This window comes from Zophobas morio, unplaced genomic scaffold, assembly GCF_036711695.1.
Source record: "Zophobas morio isolate AGI-343-1 ecotype UQ-CSIRO unplaced genomic scaffold, CSIRO_AGI_Zmor_V1 ptg000012l, whole genome shotgun sequence".
Lineage (NCBI taxonomy): Eukaryota > Metazoa > Arthropoda > Insecta > Coleoptera > Tenebrionidae > Zophobas > Zophobas morio.
The window spans coordinates 16,206,735-16,222,133 of NW_026972117.1; the positions used below are offsets into that span (position 1 = coordinate 16,206,735).

The 15,399-nt window shown below is 36.1% G+C and overlaps 1 protein-coding gene across 7 annotated transcripts in view; it reads right to left on the reverse strand.

Moving 5' to 3' along the window:
- Positions 1–15,399, reverse strand: part of Fhos (Formin homology 2 domain containing) — a 279,471-nt gene that overhangs the window by 613 nt on the left and 263,459 nt on the right. For 4 of the 7 annotated variants that reach the window (XM_064054589.1, XM_064054593.1, XM_064054594.1 and 1 more), the window contains 7 exons: positions 10,573–11,487; positions 10,376–10,522; positions 9,371–10,266; positions 7,917–8,513; positions 7,651–7,868; positions 7,407–7,599; positions 281–554 (listed from right to left, as the gene is read on the reverse strand). In XM_064054589.1, coding sequence (XP_063910659.1) covers positions 281–554; positions 7,407–7,599; positions 7,651–7,868; positions 7,917–8,513; positions 9,371–10,266; positions 10,376–10,522; positions 10,573–11,487 — 3,240 coding nt within the window. Of the gene's footprint in view, positions 1–158; positions 222–280; positions 555–7,406; positions 7,600–7,650; positions 7,869–7,916; positions 8,514–9,370; positions 10,267–10,375; positions 10,523–10,572; positions 11,488–15,399 lie in introns of all 7 variants that reach the window. The other 3 variants (XM_064054590.1, XM_064054596.1, XM_064054591.1) reach the window with 2 other exon arrangements.

Consider the following 15,399-nt stretch of genomic DNA (forward strand, 5'->3'; position numbering starts at 1 on the left):
CAAACAAAAATCGACCACACACAATTAAAAATCCACCAAAAAACACACCTAACTAAAACGGAAAAATAATAGTGGATCATGAACGAGTAAATTAAAATCTACCCTAAACTCTCAGATCTAAACAAACATGCACATGCTATCGCAAGCGCACCACATACCCCCATTTTAGGGCGAATCTCTGCTACCGAAGGGATTGTTCTCTCTTGTGCGAGAGCGCTTCACTGTTTACCACCAAACAAAGAATCTATACATTTAGCTCATTGGGGGGTTTTCTACTTACGCGATTTCCTGTCAGCGTGTCTCGTTCGCTTCCGTTCGCGGGGTGCCGTCCTGGTGGGTCCCTTAGTAGCAGTCTTGACGAGAGTTTCCAGGATTTCGTCGTCGCCGTCGGTGAGGTTACCGTTTGCTTGGCCTAGGAACGAACGGTTGGAGTCTCTTCGGGTGCGGCGCCAGGGCAACGTGCCTTGGAGACTCTCCACGTCGGAAATGTCGCTACCCAAGAGTTGGCGAAGTTCGGCATCGGCGCGGTCTTCCTTGGTGCGGAATTTGCCGATCTGTTAAACGAAGTTATTATTTACTTCTCAATCGAGATTTTGAGAGAAACAAATAAACTATTTCTGCGTGTTACTTGGCTTAAATAATGCATTCATGTTCCCGTTGTTAGTTCCGCGGTAGTCATTACTCGTTTAATTTTATTGCAGTTACTGGGACACGTATTGTGATGTTGTGCTGGAAATTTAGAGGGTTGAAAGTTCATTTAAATTCCCAATAGTGGTGCAGAAGTTCTGACATCATATTGCCCCGTAGGGTCGCCACAACATTATCCTACACTGAATTACGAGTTGAACGCAGCGAGATGCATACAAAATAGGGGTCATTAAATGTACAATAATTCTAAGTAATTACCCGGTGGTTAAACAGATAAAATCCGGCATACAAAACGTGTGCTTTTGTGGTGTTGGTGGCGTAATGGATATTTTTTATTTACATTTATATGGGGATATCTTTTAATTAATAACGGGCACAGTGAAAACGGTATTTGTTTTTTTATTACGAAAAATTCATTATTGCGACACACGTTGGGTATAAATTTGGCGAAAACGATTCATGTAATTTATCAACAATCAATAATTTCAACGATAACACGATTGAGCTGAACACTGAAGCGTAATAAACAAAACGAAAGCTGGAAACACTCGGACTGGTCAAACTTTGTTCACGCGATTTATGCTTTGGGGACAAGTTTGAAATTTTATAGTGAATGGTGTGGACGTGATCGATACTTTCAAATGATACCCGGCCATGGTTGCGTATTTTAAAACGCAAAAAAATTACTACATAATGACGCCATCAATTTTTTGGTGGGGATAAATATTAATATCGCAATACATCCAGAGACATGCATAATATGAGATAAACTGTAAAATTAGTTTGAATACTATAAAAAAATCTGTATTTAAAGATCAAAGGCAACCCGGATTTTTGACGATTTGTCTTTGATAGAAGATAGATCAAAGACAAACTTTCAAAAATCCACAGCTTGCTGCCTTTTGATCGTAATTTTTGTTGCTCTCTCGGTACCAATAATAATATTACTGTCACAGTTTCAAGAGTTAATCTATAAAGCAAAATTTTACTAATTTTAATAAATAAACAAAGTAATGCTGAATCTCGGGGTCTAATTTTTCTCATGATGTCATTAATTTTCTTAATAGGGTAAATAAATAAATGTAGGTTCTAAAATAAAGTACCTATAAGAACTCAGTATGGAACTAAACTAAACAGTAATTTTCAATATTTAGTAAATTATCTGCAAGTTTGTGTCATAATTATGAAAACTAATTTTTTATCTCGCTCCATTTGTATTAAATGTATGAAAACATTGTATCGTTGGCAAGGTCTCGATAAAAACGCAGACCCAATCATGACTCATTTCGACTTTTTGTTTACACCGTTGTCTTGGAAACCACGCCTTTACTCGGTGTGTTTGGCTGCAATCGAGTCGCAGTAATTTAAGTACGGGAGGTTATTTTCATTCTGCGCGACTGAAATTGTTTGATATTAAATAATAATAATGAATTCAGTTGAATATTTAATAAAATAAAGTGTTCATGGCAAAACGAGAGACTTTCGTAAATATTTTAATATTCATAACACGTAAGATAAATTTTTGTGATGTGCGGTTGTAAAAACTAAATTGTTTTGATTTGTGTGCCTCCTCAGTAATGATTTACAACTAAAGGTATGTCGACAAATACTCTTTTAGGTTTATTGAATGTATTTTCGTCACACAATTTCGTCTATTAATCGGTAATAACAGCCCGTTTTATATCTTCATATTTAATTTATCAATCAAATTGTGTCCGTTGATCAATGTTGAGAGAAAAACCTTTCGAAATTATCATTCGTTAAATTAATTTCTTCGGAATGGGAGCGGTATTTAATGTTTATTTTGTCTTATATTTGCGTATTATTTTCGTACAGTTTGAGTTTGAACATTTATTCTTGATTCTAGATTAATATTGGTTGCTTATCTCCTGGTAATTCTAGAACTCGTTCAGTTATCGTTCTAAATTCTACAGATTACATAAATTTGTTCTAGATCTTATGCACGAGTTGTACGCCCGCGAAATATACAGGGTGTGCGAAAGTTCTAGTACCGTCAATTATCTTATTTTTGAAATATTATCTTATTATTTGAAAATTTAGTGATGACATCTTCAGTTTTTTTACACTTTCAGTTTAACCGGAAGTGTTATCTATATTATATTTTTAAAATTAAGCACCCCGTACTTATGTATTGTTTCATTTTTAGATGCGAAATAAAACATTACGTTCAATTTGAATATTATTTATAACTAATATTTAATGTTAACATCCGACACCAATGGATTGTGTATTATTCTATTTATTGAAAAAAAAAAAATTAACTTGAGTATCATGAGTAAGTAAGATAACAATCAAAGATGTTTCCAAAGACAATTAATTATTACTTATAAATTATAATTAATTTTGATAATATATAAGATATGCCATGTGATTTTTTAAATTTTTGCTGTAGTTAGCCATGATGTTTACGTCGGTCGTTTCAATTGCACTGCTGACGTACGCGTCATGGCCATCTAGGACAGAAATTTAAATTTTTTAAGAAATCACACGGTACATTAGTTATTTGGGAAGAAAGTTTCTAAATTATTGTCTAAACAGCAGACATTGGACTTAAAAATGGTGGTAGTTAATTTTGTAGATAAATAAACATGGAAAAACATTTAACATTATCAAAAAATTGTTGGTAATTCTGAAATTATTGGCAATCAATTCACAGTTGTCAACTTTGACAGGAGCGCGCTTTATAAGCGTGATGACATGTCTTGGTGTCCTAAATTTCATCTTGACAATCAGGTATGCCATAATAAAATTTTAAATATGTTGTCAACGTGACCAAAAAAAAAAAGTGAATGTTAAAAATTATATGAAAATAGAGCATCCATACACAATTACTAAACTTGTTTTTGCCATATTTTAAATTTGGTGCTACGAAATCCACCAATCGAATCTGGTGCTTGACTTAAAAGTTTCACTGTTGCCAACTTAAATGTGAGCTGGTGTTTAATTAATGTTTTACTCGCAATGTATTATTGTTTTTCTTATTATTATTTATTTGAATTATACCTAGTGTATTACTGATCTTTACGCTTTAAATAATACTTTTTTATCGGACGAATGGCCACTTTTAAATTATCTCGACGTTTCATGATCCCCAAAATACGAAAAAAGTAGTCTCCCGTTTCCGACTCTCTATCTGTCTGGTGTCTATCGATTTTTATTAGACACGTAATCTCCGAAACTGTTGTCAAATTTTGTATGTATATATATTAGATGATATATGAAGAAGGTTAAATGCTAATTAAAATTTTGCTAAACATCCCCACCAACAGTTTGATGACGTGATTTCAAAGAATTCTATGTTTATTTGATTTAACTATTATACAATAATATAGTCCCGTAAGTGTGCTGCACAAGTCCGTTTTGAGTTTTTCCCTAACCGCCCAAATTTTTGCTCAAACATAATGCACGATTTACCATTGCAAATTTGGCCTTTCGTTTTTTTCTTTTTTCTTCTCTTTTTTTCTCGCATCGTGTATTATCTATGTTTATGACAAATGAACAAATTTTTTATTGATTTTATTTCTCGAAAACGTGATAAAACGTCCCTCTATATTTCAAAATGTAAAATCTTCTTGGGGGTGACAAACGTCTTTTTTAAAAATGTAAAACCTTCTCGGGGGTCCCAATTTTCTTTTTAAAAAAATATAAAACCTTCTCGAGGGCGCCAAATCTTTTTTTAGAATGTGAAACCTTCTCGGGGATCCCAATTGTCTTTTTTAAAAATGTAAAATCTTCTCTGGGGCGTTTAATGTTTTTTTTTAAGAATGTGAAACTTTCTCAGGTGTTCCAACTGTCTTTTTTTAAAATGTAAAACCTTCTCGGGGGCGCTAAATGTCTTTTTTTAAGAATGCGAAACCTTCTCGGGGGTCCCAACTGTCTTTTTTTCAAAATGTAAAACCTTCTCGGGGGCGCCAAATGTTTTTTTTTTTAATACGAAACCTTCTCGGAGGTCCCAACTGTCTTTTTTAAAAATGTAAAACGTTCTCTGGGGCGCTAAATGTCTTTTTTTAATGTAAAAACTTCTCGGGGACGCCAAATGCCTTTTTTTTAATGTGAAACCGCCTCGGGGGTCCCAACTGCCTATTTTAAAAATGCAAAACCTTCTCGGGAACCCCAAATGTATGAAACCTTCTCGGGAACCCCAAATGTATGAAACCTTCTCGGGGACTTCAAGTTTCTTTTTTTTAATGTTAAACCTTCTCGGGGGTACCATCTGTCTTTTAAAAATGTAAAACCTCGGGAAATCCAAATGTATTTTTTTAAGAATGTGGAACCTTCTCGGTGGTCCCAATTGTATTTTTTAAAAATATAAAACCTCGGGGTCCCAACTGTCTTTTTAAAAATGTAAAACCTTCTTGGAGGCTAAATGTCTCTTTTTTTTAATGCAAAACCTTCTCGGGGGTCCCAATTTTCTTTTTTAGAAATATAAAGCCTTCTTAGGGGCGCCCAATGTTTTTTTTTTAAATGTGAAACCTTCTCGGAGGTCCCAACTGTACTTTTTAAAAATGTAAAACGCTCTCGGGAGCGCTAAATGTCTTTTTTTAATGTAAAACCTCCTCGGAGGTCCCAAATGCCTTTTTTAAAAAGGTAAAACCTCGAGATTTCCAAATGTATTTTTTTAAGAATGTGAAACCTTCTTGGTGGTCCCAATTGTATTTTATTAAAAATATAAAACCTTCTCGGGGTCCCAACTGTCTTTTTTAAAAATGTAAAACCTTCTCGCGGGCGCTAAATGTCTTGTTTTTTTTAATGTAAAACCTTCTCGGGGACGCCAAATGTCTTTTTTTTAATGTGAAACCACCTCAGGGGTCCCAACTGTCTTTTTTTAAAAATGTAAAACTTTCTCGGGAACCCCAAATGTATTGTTTTAAGAATGTGAAATATTCTCGGTTGTCCCAATTGTCTTTTTAAAAAAATATAAAACCTTCTCGAGGGCGCCAATTTTTTTTTAGAATGTGAAACCTTCTCGGGGATCCCAATTGTCTTTTTTAAAAATGTAAAATCTTCTCAGGGGCGTTTAATGTTTTTTTTTTAAGAATGTGTGTTCCAACTGTCTTTTTTAAAAATGTAAAACCTCGGGGACCTCAACTTTCTTTTTTTTAATATGAAACCTTCTCGGGGGTCCCAACTATCTTTTAAAAATGTAAAACCTTCTCGGGGGCGTTAAATGTCTTTTTTTTAAGAATGCGAAACCTTTTCGGGGGCCCCAAATGTCTTTTTTTAAGAATGTAAAACCTTCTCGGGGGTCCCAACTGTCATTTTTAAAAATGTAAAACCTTCTCGGAGGTCCCAACTATCTTTTTTAAAAATGTAATACGTTCTCGTGGGCGCTAAATGTCTTTTTTTTTAATGTAAAACCTTCTCGGGAACCACAAATGTATTTTTTTAGGAATGTGAAACTTTCTCAATGGTCCCTATTGTCTTTTTTAAAAATGTAAAATCTTCTCGGGGGCGCTAAATGTCTTTTTTTAAGAATGTGAAACCTTCTCGGGGACCTCAAGTTTCTTTTTTTTAATATGAAACCTTCTCGGGGGTCCCAACTATCTTTTAAAAATGTAAAACCTTCTCGGGGGCGTTAAATGTCTTTTTTTTAAGAATGCGAAACCTTTTCGGGGGCCCCAAATGTCTTTTTTTAAGAATGTAAAACCTAATCGGGGGTCCCAACTGTCATTTTTCAAAATGTAAAACCTTCTCGGGGGCGCCAAATGTTTTTTTTTTAAATACGAAACCTTCTCGGAGGTCCCAACTATCTTCTTTAAAAATGTAATACGTTCTCGGGGGCGCTAAATGTCTTTTTTTAAGAATGCGAAACCTTCTCGGGGGCCCCAAATGTCTTTTTTTAAGAATGTAAAACCTAATCGGGGGTCCCAACTGTCATTTTTCAAAATGTAAAACCTTCTCGGGGGCGCCAAATGTTTTTTTTTTTTAATACGAAACCTTCTCGGAGGTCCCAACTATCTTTTTTAAAAATGTAATACGTTCTCGGGGGCGCTAAATGTCTTTTTTTTTAATGTAAAAGCTTCTCGGTGACGCGAAATGTCTTTTTTTTAATGTAAGACCTTCTCGGGAACCACAAATGTATTTTTTTAGGAATGTGAAACTTTCTCAATGGTCCCTATTGTCTTTTTTAAAAATGTAAAATCTTCTCGGGGGCGCTAAATGTCTTTTTTTAAGAATGTGAAACCTTCTCGGGGACCCCAAGTTTCTTTTTTTTAATGTTAAACCTTCTCGGGGACCTCAAGTATCTTTTTTTTTAATGTTAAACCTTCTCGGGGGTCCCAAATGTCTTTTTTTCTATTACACGCGACGGAAGTTTTGTCGAAATAACTTTCGATCAATTTTTTTGATAAACAAAGAACTCTGTTTTTCTTTTATAAATTTTTGGTGTAATCAATTTTAGATTATAAATTACGGCTAGGGTTGTTTACTATCGGTGCTACGGTAACGTATAAAACTGGCACAGCATAAGTATTACATGTTTTTGTTTTGGACCCCACTTTCAAGCGTTATGCGACTTTTTAATGAAAACTTTCAGTATAAGCGATATATTGGAACAAAAGTAATAACACTATTTCACATTTAGTCATAATTTTTTTAAATTTTGAATGAAAAACGCATTTAGTCCAGTATGCACCACTGTCAGTTAAATTGAAATGAAACATAACCTTAAATTATTTCACTAACTAATTGTCAACTCGAAAAATGTAATTAACTCGAACAAGAACACTTATACGTACATCTGTTATCATTTTCCCTCTGGTCTTATTCCTCTCTCTATGATTGGCTTTCTTCTCCAACTGCTGCAAAACCCGTTCTCTCGTAGTCCGATACTCCAAAGCGAACTCCGACACTATTCTGCAGAACTCGTTAGGCTTAGTATCAGATATTTGATGCAAAGGAATCCCTAACCATAGTAGGAACTTATGAAATCTGCAAAAACCAAAATTAACCAAAACAACACCAAACACCCCCTCATCAAACCTGTTCATAACTCTTCTGTGTATAATTCCAACAAGAATAATCCTCTCGGCACAATCCGCTAGAAAATCGGACATCTTCACTTTCATCATAGTGGATCCATCGTGTTTGGCGATTAGTTTCAAATGGTCCCATGATGCTTTGCAGTCTGCTTCTAGTCTTTGTATATTAAGAGAAAGCTCATCGAAATCGATTTTGGAAGCTCTGGTGATAGCACCAATCTAAAACCCCCTATAAAATTTCAACATTCCAAAAATAGTAAAACGTACCTCTGAATACAAGTCGGTGGCATCCGGAAACTTCTCCATCACAATATGGCATAAATGATGCAGCAAAGAGTGCTTGTGCACCGTGTCCTTGACTTCAGGTACTTTGGCAAGATAATCAATTTGGAATCCCTTCACCTCATTCCCGTTCAAAAAATTCCCCACCGAGAGTAACGTACTCAAAATCCCCCTAAACGTCTTATTCGCCCTCAAGATCTCTATTCCGTGCTTGAGATCCATCAACGGCTCTGCGATCTCCCTCTCCGAGTTCTCGAAGTCTAGCTTGAAAGCCCACAGTTTGAGCCTCGCCGGTAATTCCGAAATTGACGCTAAAGTCAAAAGGAACTGTTCGGCGCTACCTAAAGGCAAGTCTGGATTGGCAGCTTGAGCCTCTTGGATTTTCGACCTCTCCTCTTCCGTCGGCAGCATGGTGAGGAGCTTCTCGATACCTTCGCGGTTCATGATGGTGGCGTCCATTTTCAAGATGGCGGTCTTGATGGAACGTGGAGGGGGTAACTTGGTCATGCCTATATTGATAGCGTTGGAACGTTTCGGATCGAGCACGATGATTTCTTTGTTTTTGTTCATTTCTTGTTGTTTCTGAAGGGGTTTGAGTGTTAATATTGTGATAGTTTTGGGGGGTGAATAGAAAGGGTGACCACAACCATTTACCATGCTCTAGACTAGTTCAAGACAGTTCGTTCAGTCTGGAGAGATTATAATTAACAATAGAGTGGCCCAAAAAGCAAATTTTGTCCCTAGATTTTGCTAAATTTTTGATCAAGCACACCAATGTAAATGCAATGCCACAACCTGACATTCTGGTAGCACTACTGCAAGAATGTAAGGTTAAGTTTAAGAGTTCCCCTAGTAAAGAAGTAGAAATAAAGGGAGGTGTCAAGGGCCAGTATACGATATCTACGACAGTGCTGCCAACTACTTGTTGACTTTACGAAGCGTAAATTAAAAGTATATTTTTACAGAGCACACACACATTGAAGTTTTCGTTTAATTTCACATTAACAAATAAAAACGTCAAAAACACGTAAACTTGATACAGGGGGTGACGCGTTTCGCCAACGACGTTGCCACCATTAGGTTACTTTATTACAGAAATTGTTTGTTTCGTCAGCGAAACGCCTGAGTTATATTTTGGGTTTTTTAAATCATGAAACACATTTTCTGTCATAAAAAATCACTATTAGGGGAATGTTTAAATTACGCTTCGTTTTGTTGGTAACACTGTAACAGCCAGGGTAGTGCAAAAAACAAAATGCATAACTATGCCATCACCACCCAACTGAATGACTCACCTCCTGAGGCCATGCCAGGTGCGGATCACCAAAGAAAAAAAGAAATAATTACATAAAATGAAGCTTCAAATTCGTAGAAATGCTTCCACCAAAGAAATGATTGGAAGATCTCCTGTACCAGAAAACCCTAACTCTATACCTTACCTTCGTGATCAGATCCTTGGCCCTCGATTCGAACAAATGTTCCAACTTCTGTGTATCAACAGTAACAGGCTTCAGCTCATCCCAGATAAACCCAGTTTTCAATTTAGCAACACATAAAGCATCCTCCCGAACCTCCTTCCAGAAAAGTTTAACCGTTTTCTTATTCTTCTTTATCGGTATCTTTGTCTCCGACTGTTTATTCACCCTTGGTAAAGTGATCCCGAATACCGGGGGATTAGGCACAGGTGGCGGTCCCTTATTGGTCAGCGGCGCCGAAAGAGGGGGAGGAGGCGGGGCCCCGTTCTCCTTCAACGGAGGTGGGGGTGGCGGAATTCCGTTTACCACAGCCACCGGCGTCAGAATATCGTTCTCGTCATCGCTCACTAGATCAGTAAAATCCATATCACACAAATTCAGCGGTCTATTCAAATTCGCAACCAACTCCTCCCATCTGAGCTCATTCTCGGACTTCTTCACTTCTAACTTCGGAACATTCTCCGAGGTGGGACTCTTAATCACGTCGGCTTTGGACTTGGACTTGGCAAGGCCTTCTTTGGCTTTGGAGATGAGTCCCGTCATGTCGCCTATCCTGTTTGGCTTGTTTTCGTCGGAGGGACTGTGGAGGATGTTTTGGTTGGCGAGTTTCTGGGTTAGATCTTTCACTGTGTTCTCCCGCTTCAGTTGGAGGAGCACGTTTCGGTCGTTTTCGTTCGTGTTTTCGGTGTTATCGTCGATGGGGGGTTTACCATCGTCGTTGTAAAGGATCCACGGTTGTTTAGTGAGGTTTTCTTCGGAGTCGAGCTTGTTGACTGCGTTCATCAAAGGAGTAATGTCTTTGCGGCTGAGGTTGAGGTTGCCGTTGGTGATGCGTTGCTGGAGGGCGTTGGTGTAGTTCCCTAAAAGTTTTATTAGTATACAAAAACCCTACTCGAAGCTGAATTCCAATCAAAAATAAGCAAACAAAAATTTTAGACGTGTTTGAAAAGCCAAGCTAAGCCTACTCACCCAGCTCGTTCTCATTTTTGTCTTCCTCGTTCTGCGACGGCCCTCTCAAAAGCGCCGCAGACTCCTGCTGCTCCCTCATGAAACTCCTCTGTCTCTCCGCCCTCTCCCTCCTCCTTCGTAAAGCAGGCGTGACGCCAGCGTCAGTTGCTAAGCAAAGCCACACGTGAGCACACCGCCACAGCACGCACGAAACTCACCTTTAATACTATCCTTATAACAGCCATTAAGTTGAGAAGTGTTAACTTCAGAAGACTGAGAACTAGAAGACTCATTATCATCCTCCCTGTTCATCTGGACGGACCTATTATTCTTGTTCCTACTCAAAGGGGGATGATTATTAGGGGCCGTACCAGTAGAATGTCTTCGACTCTTCCTTCTTTCGTTAGCCTCAGACATGGACTTCCTGTTTCTCAAGGTCTTTCTTATACTTTCGTCCAAATGCCGAATGGGAGTCCCTCCGCTTTCTTCGCCGTCTTCGTACTGAAGAACGGCCTCATAAATCTGGAACTGCTGTAGCAAATCCAAGTCAGTTCCAGGTTTAGACATGTATCGCTGGATAATTCGCTCGATTTCTTGCTCCTCCAAAGCGTCGGTTTGGTCGTAGTAGGTGTCTTGGTCTGGGACACCATTCAGCACTTTGTTGATCAAAGTGGTGGCGTAAATCAACAGCTCGGTATCAGCGGAGTCGAAGTCTTTAAGCAGCTTCATGATGTTATACCACGGTAAAACTCCCTGCGCGTAGTCCACAGTTTGGATAGCTTTGATTAAAAGCATGCAGTTGGAGTCTGTGTACTCCACGAAGACCAGCAAGAGTTTCAGGGCTGTTTTGACCACCAGTCTGAATTTAGACGAGATGAGGCTGTACAACCATTGGATGGTTTGGTTGTGTTCCATTACTCCGTTCATCCCATCGACGTACAACATCACCTGACCTAAAGCCCTCAAGATGTAGTTTTGGTAGTTCTGGTCGGCTTCTGAGCCGACTTTGATTAAGCATGATAATCCGTCGTTTTGGACGAACTCGTGCACGAGGTCTTTATCCTCTTGGAAGATTTGTTTGAGGGAGAAAAGGGCGCGTCGTAATTCTCGGCCCTCAGATGTAAGAAGTTTTTCTGTAAAAAAAAAATAGAAGTTGATTTAAAAGGGTTTGGGTGATATTCTGACTTCAATAAATCACAAAACTTTTTTGAATGATATTTTAGCACACTTGTGGAGATTTTAGAAATACATTATTTTATAAAAATTTAAATAATATTTACTACGCCAAATTGTTAGTGGAGATGAAATACACGACAAATTTACATGATATCCCTACAACACACGTAAAATTTTGCAACAATGAATCCAGCAGTTTTAGAGATTAGGAGACCTATTTTTTCCATACTCTAGAGGTCATGAAACATCAAGACAACATTCAGGTAGTTCTTCGTCAAATGGATCCTGTTATAATACGCTTGGGAATTAATAAACAAGAAAAAAATCAATAAACTGAATTTTCAGATTGATCAACGCCAAAGTTTTTTCCTATTCCCGTCTCTAAATCCTTGTTTAACTAACGAACGTAAATGCACGACGCTAAACGATGTTTTAATCATAGTTTCATAATCCGTGGCCTTGGACTCATTAAACACGGGCCGAAGATGCGTTTGGGTTCATTAGTCATGTCTTGAGTGCGTTCAGTAGTTTTCGTGTTCATTAAACACGGCTTTGCTAAAAATAGTCTGAAATCTTGTCATGTCAAACCGGTATCGGGGAGCGCTCAAATTTTTTTAAACACTCGCTTCGCTTCTCCAGTGATTAAAAAATAATAAACTTGTGTTTAAATAATTGTTTTTGAATAATTTAATGTTACAACTGTTTTTTAATATATGAAGATTTTTAGGGTGCAACACTGGTAAATAGCTCCTCCTTTCAAAAATAATTGTTGGTCTACAATGCTACCGGTGGTCGATTCAAAAATCTTCACTGATAAAGAAAACCCGCTTGGTAAAAATTGGGGACCACGGTTTCGTAACAAAAGAAGATTTTTTTTAGTAAATTGGAAAATATAGTAAAATTACATTATTAGAATATCCAGTAGAAATAAAAATAGATTTATTGCCCGAAATACGGGCAAGTCAGAATAAAAAGTGAGTTACTCCTTACATATACAGGAGGGCTCGAAAAAAATGGTTAAAAAAATCCCTGCACCAAACTTTTGAACTGCTGTGTAAATTTAATATAACTTACTAGAATACGATCCACTTTGTCATTTTTAACATTATTTATCGAAATTTAAATTGGCAATTAAATTCATATTAAAACATAACAGAATTTTCTTAATTAATTAAGTTGATTCTTCAACTTTGAAGTTTAATACTTTGAAAAATTTGGTTCAAGGATCTTTACTTCCCGAGCGCAAGCTCAGGAAGTACAGTAATCGAGTCCACCGCACCCTCGGCCACTTTTATATTTTCTCGACGTTTCATGACCTCTAGAGTAAGAAAAAAGTAGTCTCCCGTTTGCGTCTGCCTGTTTGTCTGTCTGTATCCAATTTTTATTAGACACGTAATCTCCAGAACTACCGGACCGATTGTGGCCAAATTTTGTATGTATATTGTGGATGGTTAAATGCTAACAAAAATTTATCTAATTATCCTCACTAAAAACGGGATGCCATTTTCTTAAAATTTTTAACAATAAATATTTTTTAAATTTTATAAAATCACATACTTCTACACTTACAGTTTAAGAATCCGCGCTTAGTTATAATCACAATTTTTTTACAAAAATGCGCTAGGGAGGTTCCAATGTCATTCCCATCCTCGTTACATTTTTTTTAGCAAATCAAGTTCACCTCATTTACTCGAAAATTATAGCCATATCACACCGCAAATAATTCGAATTCTTTTGAACTATAAACATAAATACTCAAAGTTGACCGTGTAATTCCTATGAGTTAAACTGTTCGTTAAATATATTTTATGTCGTTCGAATTTTTCAAATTTATAATTGTTCAAAGACGCGCGATTTCTTTAAGGAGCCCATTTCTCGAAAATGTGAAGAACACGTCTTTATAATAATAATGACAAAATAATAATGACAAATAAAGAATTTTTAGGACATTGTGTTCGATTGCGGTTTAATTAATAATCTGTTTTGAGAAGATAAACTCATTCAAATTAAACTAATTTCTACGTGACATTCTTTCAATGTATAAACATAAATAAACACTTGAGCTTCAGACTGCTATTACCTAGTGCTGAAGGATAAGGGGTGTTATTTATACCTCTGGTTTTTACTTTACAGCGGTTATCACAAAACGAAAATCGTAAAATCAATTGTAATAATTTTTTTGAAGAGCTGGATTTGTTTGTCGGATTATACTTACAGCCTTCTACCAATTTTTTATTGAGCAAATTAAGAACCTCATTTTCTAGAAAATTTGGGAATACCCACGTATTTATTTAATTATGATCAAATAAGAATAAAAATAATAATATTGTGGCTTAAATTAGAAATGTTAGTCTTCTATTTTGAGGAGATAACTCATTCAAATTAAACAAATTTCCACGTGACATTCTTTCCATGTATAAACATTAGGGTGATTCAAAAAAAAAAAATAATTTTTTTTTTCGTGTCAAAGAGGTTCAAAAGTTTCTTTTCAACGTAAAAAAATACCAGTTAAAAGTTGAGCTCTTAATATTAATATTAAGACCGTCCGCATCGCGTTTTTCTATTTCCCATAAGAATAACATGGGAAAATTTTTGTTTGCACCTTCTGATTTTTATTGCTAGCCCGTCGTGTGTCGTGAAAAAAATTCAATCACATATTTTTATAGAGAATTGAACGCTCTACAAAAAGTGTCTCCTATGATTTTGCGAGAAACCTGACTATGATTTTTTAACCCACTGATGCTGAAAATGTTCGGAAAGAGTTTTACTGGCCTTATTATAGCATAAAATTATAAACAATTATTGTTTAAAAAACTAAATTTAAAATGTGTATAAATTTTTGTGGTGATTTATTCCAATAAGACCATCAAATTTATTGTAATGCATCAAAAACGTCAAAATTTGGATAAATTTAACTTTAGCCTAAAATAACTCTTCAACTATCAGGTTTCTCGCACAATCATAGGAGACACTTTTTGTAGAGCGTTCAATTCTCTATAAAAATATGTGATTGAATTTTTTTCACGACACACGACGGGCTAGCAATAAAAATCAGAAGGTGCAAACAAAAATTTTCCCATGTTATTCTTATGGGAAATAGAAAAACGCGATGCGGACGGTCTTAATATTAATATTAAGAGCTCAAATTTTAACTGGTATTTTTTTACGTTGAAAAGAAACTTTTGAACCTCTTTGCACGAAAAAAAAAAATTATTTTTTTTTTTGAATCACCCTAATAAACATACAATTTTTTTCAAAATGTTTTATAAAATTTAAAAATCCACATAAGAGGAAAAGAGTTGTAAAAATGTATTACACAATTTTCCGACTTCTTAAGCTTTCTCGCATCTCGGAGAACGTCAGATATGTAGAAATCTCTTTCTTTACAGATAAAGTAATTTTTTATTGTCTATCACAGAGAATAATGTCATTATTTTGTTGTATTTTAGATTTAATTTACTGCAGATGTTTTTAACATGTTAACTCCAGAAACAGCGGCTTTTAAAGTGTAAACCTGAGAACCTAATCTTTATTTTGTTCATTTCCTCTTCAATGCCATGTTACAATTTTGGAATTTCTTACTTCCCGCTTTTCCTTTGTTTATAAAACTAATTTGTTAGCTGCAGACCAGTGACTTGCCAATTCTACTTTATTACGTGATCCTCATTTTCTTTCTTACCTACTTTAACACAAAACGAGGTGTCGTCGGCGTACATTACAGCCAGCTGGCTTTTCTGCGGAATATTAATTGCCAAATCGCTAAGAAAGTATGTTATTGTTAAAAAACTGAAACAAAATTTCGAACAGATTCTGAAACTACTCGTGAAAAACAGTTTAAAGATTTGTATTGATGAGGCTGATACGTGTTT